The sequence below is a fragment of the Pristiophorus japonicus genome, unplaced genomic scaffold, assembly GCF_044704955.1.
Source record: "Pristiophorus japonicus isolate sPriJap1 unplaced genomic scaffold, sPriJap1.hap1 HAP1_SCAFFOLD_1597, whole genome shotgun sequence".
Classification (NCBI taxonomy): domain Eukaryota; kingdom Metazoa; phylum Chordata; class Chondrichthyes; family Pristiophoridae; genus Pristiophorus; species Pristiophorus japonicus.
Window position 1 is genome coordinate 2,501 of NW_027251275.1, and position 11,194 is coordinate 13,694.

An 11,194-nucleotide genomic window follows, 5' to 3' on the forward strand; every position below is an offset into this window, starting at 1 on the left:
CACTAAAAGCTTCCCAAAAATTGATAATCAAGTGGCTATTTGTGGGGAGGGGGTTGGGGGTGGGACTTAAAACAATCATCATCACTGTCACTAGAGGAAAAAGTACTAGGCAAACTAATGGGACCAAAGGTGGACAAGTCCCCTGGACCTAATGGCATGCATCCTAGGGTCTTAAAAGAGGTGGCTGCAGAGATATTGGTTGCAATCTATCAAAATTCCCTGGATTCTGGAGCGGTCCCAGAGGACTGGAAAACCGCAAATATAACACCCCTATTTAAAAAAAGGAGGGAGACAGAAAGCAGGAAACTATAGACCAGTTAGCCTAATATCTGTCTTTGGGAAAATGCTGGAGTCCATCAATAAGGAAGCAGTAGCAGGACATTTAGAAAATCATAATATAGTCAAGCAGAGTCAGCATGGTTTAATGAAAGGGAAATCATATTTGACAAATTTTCTGGAGTTCTTTGAGGATGTAACGAGCAGGGTGGATAAGGGGGAACCAGTGGATGTCGTGCATTTGGATTTCCAGAAATCATTCAATAAGGTGCCACATAAAAAGATTACTGCACAAGATAAGAGCTCACAGGGTTGGGGGTAATATATTAGCGTGGATAGAGGATTAGCTAACTAACAGAAAAGAGAGTCGGGATAAATGGGTCATTTTCAGGTTGGCAATCAGTAATTAGTGGGGGTGTCACAGGGATCAGTGCTGGGGCCTCAACTATTTACAATTTAAATTAATGACTTGGATGAAGGGACTGAGTGTAATGTAGCCAAATTTGCTGATGATACAAAGGTAGGTGGGAAAGCAAGTTGTGAGGAGGATGCAAAGAATCTACAAAGGGATAGACAGGCTCAGTGAGTGGGCCAAAATTTGGCAGGTGGAGTATAATTTGGGAAAATGTCAGGTTATCCATTTTGGGAGCAAAAAAAAAGCAAGTGATTATTTAAATGGAGAGAAATTACAAAATGCTGAGGTACAGAGGGATCTGGGGATCCTTGTACATGAAACATGCAGGTACAGCAAGTAATTAGGAAGTGAAATGGAATGGTGGTCTCTATTGTAAGGGGGATGGAGTTTAAAAGTAGGTTAAGTAGAAGTTGGTAAGACCACACCTGGAGTACTGCATATAATTTTGGTCTCCTTATTTAAGGCAGGATATATCTGCATTGGAGGCAGTTCAGAAAAGGTTCATGAGGTTGATTCCTGAGATGAAGGGATTGTCATATGCAGGTTGGGCCTATAATAATGGAGTTTAGAAGACAGAGAGGTGATCTTATGAAAACGTTTATGATTCTGAGGGGGCTTGACAAGGTAGATGCAGAGAGGATGTTTCCCCTCGTGGGGGAATTTAGAATAGTTTCAGAATAAGGGGTCGCCCATTTAAAATGGAAATGAGGAGGAATTTCTTCTCTGAGGGTTGTGAATCTTTGGAATTCTCTACCCCAGAGAGCTGTGGAGGCTGGGTCATTGAATATATGTAACGTGGAGATAGACAGATTTTTGAACATTAAGGGAGTTAAGGTTTATGGGGAGCGGGTGGGGAAGTGGAGTTGAGGATCAGCTCAGCCATGATCTTATTGAATGGTGGAGCAGACTCCTGCCCCAATTTCTTATGTTCTTTTGTAGGATACATTTTGACATCAAGAAAGGCAAGCTTTGCAAGAAGCAATGTCAAATTAATTAAAAATAAAAATATTTCAGCATAACTATTAGTTGATTCTTACCTGATTTTACCTTTGGATGTTATGTCAACTCGCACAGGTTCAAAGCGGTAGGCTGCCGATACTACTTCCACCACATATGAACCAGAGGGAACGTCATTTACTGTGAAAGTTCCATCCGTTCTATAAAGTGAAATATATAGTCTGAAATACTTCAGAAAATCAATTTGTTGAATAGTACACTAGATTTTTGTATCAAGGATGTCCAGTAACACAAAATAAAGCACTGCAGACAGAAATAAAAAAGTGGGCAAAATAAAGTTGAAAAAGATCAAGTGTACTGGTACACTCAGTGCTCAACACACCTAATCACTATAGAACCCAAGGTGGAGATAGACAGATTTTTAAATGTTAAGGGAGTCAAAGGTTATGGGGAGTGGAATGAGACATTCAAGCTCTGAAGGTGGTGAAGAGAAGACTGAGGAGATCAATAGTAGTTCTAAAAGACTGCGTTATGAAGAAAGACTGGAGAAATTCAGGCTTTTCAACCTTGAAAGGAAGCAACTGAAATGAGACCTCAGAGCTATCCAATAATAAATGGTAAATACAGATCACTACTTCCAATTAAATAGTGACAATTGGGGAAGAAAACAAGTTTGAACTAGAAAAAGGCAAAATTCTACATGTAAGGTGTGATCATCACGTGAAATTGACCTTGAGGAAGGGTAGTGGAGGCAAAAATCCTGGAATCAATTAAGAAATAGCTGGATGCTATGAAGGGGGTGAAGGACTAGAGGTTATTTTTGGGTGAATGTGTTAAGAATAACCATACTCTTCCCTATCTATCATGTAACCTTAGGCTATTGTGAATTTGGTCTTTGAAACTCCCATAATCATTTCAAGCCACCTTTCCATTTTGCCGAGGATTCTGAATTTCACGTAAACACAAACTGTAACCCATTACTTGTTAATACTTCAGGAATATTTCAACCAGATCCCTTCACTTCTAGATTAAACTAATCCTTCACGATAGTTTTCAGTCAAGAATTGACCATAAACAAAATCAAAACTAAAATATTCATATCACAAAAAAATACATAATTTCAGTTTTCCCCCAAGCACTTATTGTCTATAATACAGCCCAGCAAGAAGCAGACAGATAAATGTCAAACGATGATGCCAGATTACACATGGATTTTCCCCTCCATCCCAACAAGGAGGCACCTGGAGCCTACTTGACACATGGAATTAAAAACACTCAGTAGTGCTCCAGAAAATAACATTGTTTCCACCTGTAAGAATTGTCAACTGACATAACCAAATAACTGAATTTATTATTTACACACATTTATCTCAAAGTCAAAACAATATTTCTCTCATCTTCCTCCAAACAATTAAATTACTTAAAGCACACAAGGTAATAAAAATCTAAGAAATGTTTTCATGCAGGGTTATCAGAACATGGAATACTTTATCGCAAGTGGCTAGAGATAGAAACTTAAATAGTTGATTAAGTACAATATTTGAAAAATAATATAAAAGGGTAGAGAAAAGACAGAGAAATGGGAGAAAACGCTCAGCTCCAGCTTAAGAGTTAACACTAACACAATTGGCCAAATAGCATAGTTTTATGCTATAATTTCCGTAAGATAATTTATGTATCAGAAACACCTTTCCCAATTTTAGGCTCACAATCACTTAAAATAAAGCAAATCCACTGCAACTAAAGTATAAGCATGATGCCCTACAAAATAAACAGTCTCTCTGGATGGCTCGATAAGTAATTCCACCATCTGGTGGAGTAGTCATACAGACTAGGCAGGTCCCAAATTCAATCTTTGGTCTGAGTGGATGAGTGGCTGAACTCAACTGGGACAGCAGTGCCATTGGACGAAGGAGGGGAAAATCTGTCATGCCAGCAATCCAGATCACAGGCCACTTCTGTAAAGTGTATCGGTGTTGGCATCAGATGAGAAATAGGTACAACTGACAGTCCCAACACACTGAAGCCTGCTAACACTTTATAAGAATGGTCACGAGGTAGCCGGCAGCTGCCAGCACCAGTGGAAATGTATAGCAGCGAGGATTAACATCCTCGTAAGATGAATGAGCAGTTTTACAAGTAGTTCATCTCTTTAACCGATTGTAAAAGATCTGACCTACACTTGTCCTGATTTCCACAGCTCTATCCATTGCATAACAAACTTTCAATGCTGTTATGTTTGCCAGTGACAGTACTTCAAAAAGTATTTCACCCGAGTCCAGAGATTCTAAGCTGACACTCCAGTGCATTACTGAAGGAGTGTTTGCTGGAGGTACCGTCTTTCGGATGAGACGTTAAATCAAGGCCCCTCTGCTCTCTCGAGTGGATGTAAAAGATCCTATGGCACTATTTCGAAGAACGAGAGAGTAATCCCTGGGTGCCCTGGCTAATATTTACCCCTCAATCAACATCACTGAAACGGATCATCGGGTCATTAACACATTGCTGTTTGTGAGAGCTTGCTGTGCGCAAATTGGCTGCCACTTTTCCCACATTACAACAGTGACCTCACTCCAAAAAGTACTTCATTGGCTGTGTGGAACTTTGGGACATTTTGAGGTCTTAAAAGCAGTATATAAATGCAAGTCTTGTATGTTTCATGGGGGAGATGAAAGGCGCTGCATAAACCCCAGTCAGTTCCTCCTCCACCATCACCACTTCTCCCCACTACTTGTGCCAAGTGTTAAAAGGACTGCGCCGGCAACCCGCCCACCTCTCGGCGGCGGCGACGACGAGGCTTTGGGGCCCAACTCTCCGGAGAGCGGGCCGGGCTGTCAGCAACGAGCCGCGGTGCGGGGCCTGGGCCTCCCTGTCCTTACTTGAAGAAGCCGACGTGCTCCTCTCCCTCCACCAGCACCCGGGCCGTGTGGATCCAGTCCTGCGGTTTGACGCCGGGCACCACCGCCCGCCCTTCAATCTTGAACCTTTCCCCGCTGGCGCCCTCGGCCTCGGAGCCGGCGCACAGCCTGACCGCCGACCAGTGCACCGCCAGCAGCAGACAAGCGAGCCGGCAGCGACGGGGAAAGCCGCTGTCACCACCGCCAGCCGCCGCCATCATCTTCCTCTGGGTGAGGCGCAGCCGCACTCTCACCCCTCACCTCTCCCCCACCCCCCCCTCCTCTGACCCCGCCCGCACCCAGCTCCTGTCAATCAGCAGCTCCAACTCACAGCTTTCCATGTGCATGCAAATATCTGTCGTCTTTCAATAGATGCAACCACCCTTAAAACAAAGAAAACGCAGCTTCAAATCAAAACAGGAAATACACAGCAGCGCATCGCGGTTGTCGTACCCACAGAAAAGTACATTTATCTTGCTTTCCAAATGACACTTGATTTACTGGTCAATTTCAGGATGTTTTTATTTTGTTCACAATTCCATCATTGGCCCTTTTTAATATCTCACATTTAAGTGTCACTTCAAATAGTGGTGTTGATACCTCTACCAAAATAAAACAATTCTGATGTTTGTAGGTAGTTAATAAAATATTTATCTTTATGGCAGTAGACTGTCAATATGAATTCTTATCTTCTTAGGCAGTCCCTCGAATCAAGGATGACTTGCTTCCACGCCAAAAAGGGATGAGTTCACAGGTGTTTCAATGAAGGACCTGATATTCCAGGTCCAGAACTACATGTTGAAGGGTGGAAGATGCCTGTGCGTGGATTTTTTTAACATGTGGTGGCCTCTGCACACCAACCACCACACGGGCTCGACAGAGCTAGGTCTTGGTTTAGTGGCAAGGATTAACCAAGATGACTGGAGATCAGCTCAGCTGCACGGACTTAGTGCGCACACATATAGCAGTACGGGCTGGCCCGTGCTGCCCCTGGGCCCTCGCCTCTTCTGGGCCCCGATCACTTCGCTCTGCAATCTTTCGCCGCTCCTTCGCCCCTCCTCCTGTACCTACCCACACTCCAATCAGCAATCTGGATTCTGGTGACGTCCAATCCAGTCGTCCTCTTCTCAGCCGTCACCCTCCCGGACTGGCTCACGCTGTATCTTGCAGTGGCATACCGCCACACTGCTCCAGGGCCACTGCACGCCGCTCCTTTTATGGCTCTGGCCTGACACTGATGGTCTATCGCAGGTCGGGGTTGCACGCTATCAGATGTGTCGGTGTAATGGTAATGTTACCAGAGGTATGATCAATCTGGAGTAATGGTTTGCAGTTCAAATCCCAATTTGGGCTCTTATAAACTGAATGTGAATTACAAAAATGTGGAACAGCAGTGTGACAAAAGAATTAGCCACTTAGGTCGATATGTATTATATAAATATTTTGATAGAGCAGAGACATTTAGGAAACCACAAGGTAGTCCTGTCTCACCAACTTTATTGAATTTTTTGAAGTTACAAAGTTAGTGACTGAGAGAAATCGGATTAATATTGTGAATCTGGATTTTCAAAAACATTAAGTAATTATAAACTCTAAATTACACCTCTTTTTCCTACTCAGTCTTAAATGTACAGCTCTGTATGGTGTAAACATGCTTATAATTGCCCCTGTCCAAAGCATCATGTTGGCATTTGTCTAAATTAAAAGACATTACCAGACTTGGGCTCATTGCTCCATTGTGTCCAAATCTGACAGTAACCTATTTTTCTCAACTAATCACCACAGAAATCTTTGAATCATCTGCAAACCTGTGGATCACTCCTCAAGTCCAGATACGCAATATTAACTCTCCAATGGCTGGAGACATACCTAGCACAAAGGAAGATGGTTGTGGTGGCTGGATGTTAATCATCACAGCCCCGGGACATCACTGCAGGCATTCCTCAGAGCAATGTCCTAGGTCCAACCATTTTCAGCTGCTTCATCAATGACCTTCCCTCCATCATAAGGTCAGAAGTGGGGATGTTCGCTGATGACTGCACAGTGCCATTCGCAACTCCTCAGATAATGAAGCAGTCCATGCCCGCATGCAGCAAGGTAGAATGATATTCAAGCTTGGGCTGATAAGTGGCAAGTAACATTCATGCCACAAAAGTGCCAGGTAATGACCCTCTACAACAAGCAAGAGTCTAACTGTTGTAAATGGCTGTCTTGCTCTTTTCACTTCATTGCTTTTAATGTCAAATTACCCACACACACTCAGTTGTAGTAAAGGATGGAGTTTTATTTATTTAAACATTCAAGTATGAAAGTTACTGAGAACACTTCACAAAGGCAGCTTGTTTCGATTTCTGTGGCTGCTTGAGACACACACCTTCCGAATGTCCAGTGTCTCTACAGTCCATAAGAGTCTCGTGTGTGTGTGTGTGTCTTATCTTTATACTGAAAAAGCCTTTGAACTCTTATTCTTTGCATTTAGACAATCATGACTAACTGTTTTCTGAATCATTTAACATACAGACTATTAGTCCCACCGTAACAAGGTACTCAAATACTTAACATTGCTTGTTTAACCTACAGATGTCATTAAATAGTAACAAAGGTACAATCAAATATTTAACATACAGACAATGAACAGTTACTCATCTCAATGATTGGAAGGCACCACATTGTCTAATGGTCTCTTTTCGATCCAAACTTCAGACCGCTGCTGAAGCAACGAGTTCAGAAATGCGGGATTGTGCTCCCACACTAACCATCACCCCTTGACATTCAACGGCATTACCATCGCCGATTCCCCCACCATTAACAACCTGGGGGTCATCATTGACCAGAAACTTAACTGGACCAACCACAAATACTGTGGCAACAAGCAATACGAGGTCAGAGGCTGGGTATTCTGCAACGAGTGTCTCACTTCCTGACTCCCCAAAGTCTTTCCACCATTAACAAGGCACAAGTCAGGAGTGTGATGGGATAGTCTCCACTTGCCTGGATGAGTGCAGCTCCAACAACACAAGAAGCTCGACACTATCCAGGACAAAGCAGCCCGCTTGACTGGCACTCCATCCACCACCTTAAACATTCAGTCCCTCCACCACCGGCGTACCATGGCTGTAGTGTGTACCATCTACAAGATGCACTGCAGCAACTCTCCAAGGCTTCTTCGGCAGCATCTCTCAAACCCAAGACCTCTACCACCTAGAAGGACAAGGGCAGCAGGCACATGGGAATGCCACCACCTCCAAGTTGCCCTCCAAGACACACACCATCCTGACTTGGAAGTATATCACTGGTCTTTCATCATCGCTGGGTCAAAATCCTGGAACTCCCTAACAGCACTGAGTGTACCTTCACTACAAGGACTGCAATGGTTCAAGGTGGCAGCTTAGTTTACCTTCTCAAGGGCAATTAGGGATGCCCACATCCCATGAACGAAGAATTAAAAAAAATTCTTCATCCAAACTGTTAATGAAAATGGTGAAAAGCAATGGCCCTGACGCGACTGCACAGCTCCCTGGGCAGAGCTGCTACCTTCTTTCTATAAGAATGTAATCAATTCTTTATCCAAACTAATATCTGCTTGCTGATTCCACAAGATGCAACCTAACTTAGCAGCCCTATGGAGGCTGTTGCAAAATGGAAATAGGCTACTTGGATGCAGAGCTAGTATAATTAAATATAAAACTAAAAGTATGATCCTTACAGTGTACAAGACCTTGGTCTGCTCATGTTTTGAATATGGTGTCCCCTCACAGGCTGGAGGCCCCGGAAAAGATTCAGAGGGAGGTTTCTTAATTAATAGTCGAAGGGCCCTTATTTATCAGGATAGGTTTAGAGGGCTGGGACTTTTTATCTTGGGAAATATAAACTTCAATGGGATATAATGGAGGTCTTCAAAAGTACAAAGTTAAAATTCTATTTACATAGAATTATAGTGCACAGAAGGAGGCAATTCAGCCATTGAGCTCTGCTGGCTCTCAAAGCTAGTTCCACAGCCCTACTCTTTTCCCAAAGCCATGCAATTTTTCCCTTTTTAAGCATTTATCCAATTCCTTTTTGAAAGTTACTATTGAAACTTTCAGGTGATGTATTCCAGATTATAACTTGTTTAGTAAAAACAATGTTTCATTTCCCCCTGGCTCAAATTTGTGTCTTCCAGTTGCTGACACTCCTGCCCTATCAAAACTCCTCATAATTTTGAGCACTTCTATTAAATCTCCCCATAACCTTCTTTGCTCCAGGAACAATCCCAGCTTCTCTAGTCTCTCTACATAACTGAAGTCCGTCCTGCCTGGTACTATGCTGGTCCCTGTACATTTCCTCTCCAAGGCCTTGACATCCTTTCTAAAGTATGGTGCCCTGAACTGGACACAATACTCTAGCTGAGGTCTCACCAGTGATTTATAAAGGTTTACCATAACTTTCTTGCATTTATACTCTATGCCTATAATCATCATCATAGGCAGTCCCTCGAACCGAGGATGACTTGCTTCCACATCAAAAAGTTCACAGGTGTTTCAATGAAGGACCTAAAATTCCAGGTCTGAACTAAATCTTGAAGGGTGGAAGATGCCTGTGCTTGGATTTTAAAAAAAAACGTGTGGTGACCGTTGCACACCAGCCACCACACGGGCTTGACAGAGCTTGGTCTTGACCCAATAGCAAAGATTAACCAAGGTGACTGGAGACCAGCTCTGCTGCACAGACCGAGCGCGCACACATATCGCAGTGTGGGCTGTCCTATGCTGCCCCTGGGCCCTCGCCTCTTCTGGGCCCCGAACTCACACCGCTCCTGATCACGTCCCTCTACAATCTCTCACCGCTCCTGCTCATACTCCAATCACAACCCTGGACCTTGATGATGTCCCTTTTCGCTGCCGTTGCTCTCCTGCTCCAGCAAGTGTTGCTCCTTGCAGTGGTATGCTGCCACGCTGCTCCCTCCACTCCCCAGCCTGCTCTGATGGTGCTCGCAGGCCGGGGGCCGCTCAGTCCGCTGGGTTAGGCTGCCATGCTACTCCTTCCGCTCCCCGGCCTGCTCCTATAATAATAAACCTAAGGCTTTATTAACAGCCTTATCAACTTGTCCTGCCACCTTCAAAGAGTTGTGCATTGTGAATCCGCAGGTCATGTAACCATGTTAAAATTTCACCATTTACTTTATACTACCTCGCCTCAGCTTTCCTTCCAAAATGTATCTCCTCACATTGCTCTGCGTTAAATTTCATCTGCTTTGTATCTGCCCATTTCACCAGTCTATTTCTTCCAGAATCCCCTCCTCACTGTTTATTACATTTCCAAACTTTGTGTCATCCACAAACTTTGAAATTATGCCTCCCCCTGCCATCTGTCCATAACCAAAGCCCCCTAACCTACATGGGAAGTTTACTTGAGATACAGATAGATGGGCAAGAACTAAGTAGCATCAGTACAAGTTAGGAAAGTAGAGTTAGGTTACATCAGAAATAGGAGCAGGAGCAGGCCATTTGGCCCCTTGAGCCTGCTCCGCCATTTAATAAGATCATGGCTGATCTGATCATGGACTCAGCTCCACTTCCCTGCCTGCTCCCCATAACCCTTTATTCCCTTATCACTCAAAAATCTATCTCCGCCTTAAATATATTCAATAACCCAGCCTCCACAGCTCTCTGGGGCAGAGAATTCCATAGATTTACAACCCTCAGAAGACATTTCTCCTCATCTCAATTTTAAATGAGCGGTCCCCTTATTCTAAGACTATGTCCCCTAGTTTTAGTTCCCTTATGAGCAGAAATATCCTCTCTGCATCCACCTTGTCGCGCTCCCTCACTATCTTTTATAAGTTTCAAGAATATCACCTCTCATTCTTCTGAACGCCAATGTGTATAGGCCTAACCTACTCAACCTATCCTCATAAGTCAACCCCCTCATCTCCGGAATTAACCTAGTGGTGAACCTTCTCTGAACAGCCTCCAATGCAAGTATATACTTCCTTAAATATGAGACCAAAATTGCATGCAGTACTCCAGGTGTGGCCTCACCAATACCCTGTACAGTTGTAGCAGGACTTCTCTGCTTTTATACTCTATCCCCCAAGCAATAAAGCCAACATTCTATTTGCCTTAGATGCCAGGAAGTTCCCTTTGCTGTCATCTACTTCTGAAACAAGTTGTTAGTATTTTTGCAAGTGTGGATTCACTGCTAGTTTTCAAAAGGTAGCTGGATGAGTTCTTGCTAGTGGAAGACACTTCGTTTACAGACACTTTGTCTACAAGAACATTGGTATCAGTCACTGTGATCGCCTGGAGCTTGCTTGATCGTCTGAGGATTACCATTATTTTGGTTGGTTATCTGATTTTGATAGTGCTATTGGTTTCTTCCACAGATGAGAATAAATCACTGATCAGTGTTCCGTCTCTTCAAAAAAAAACTTGTAATATTCTACAAAACCCAAGTGCAAAACACAAGGCTGAAGCGTTTGCAACTATCTTCAGCCAGAAGTGCCGAGTGGATGATCCACAGCGGCCTCCTCCTGAGGTCCCCACCATCACATAAGCTAATCTTCAGCCAATTCAATCCAATCCATTTGATATTAAAATATGGCTGAGCGCACTGGATACAGTAAAGGCTATAGTGCTGAAGACTTGTGCTCCAGAACTAGCTGCGCCTA

At 43.6% G+C, this 11,194-nt stretch overlaps 1 protein-coding gene across 1 annotated transcript in view; it reads right to left on the minus strand.

Moving 5' to 3' along the window:
• LOC139243066 (endoplasmic reticulum membrane protein complex subunit 7-like) overlaps positions 1 to 4,794 on the minus strand; it is a gene marked incomplete at its 3' end in the record, with an annotated part of 5,723 nt that extends 929 nt beyond the window's left edge. The window contains exons 1-2 of the mRNA XM_070870661.1: positions 4,528 to 4,794; positions 1,729 to 1,848 (exon numbers count right to left, since the gene is read on the minus strand). Of these exons, the coding sequence (XP_070726762.1) occupies positions 1,729 to 1,848; positions 4,528 to 4,766 (359 nt within the window). The remainder of the gene's footprint in view (positions 1 to 1,728; positions 1,849 to 4,527) is intronic.
• Between the last annotated feature and the right edge of the window lie 6,400 nt (positions 4,795 to 11,194).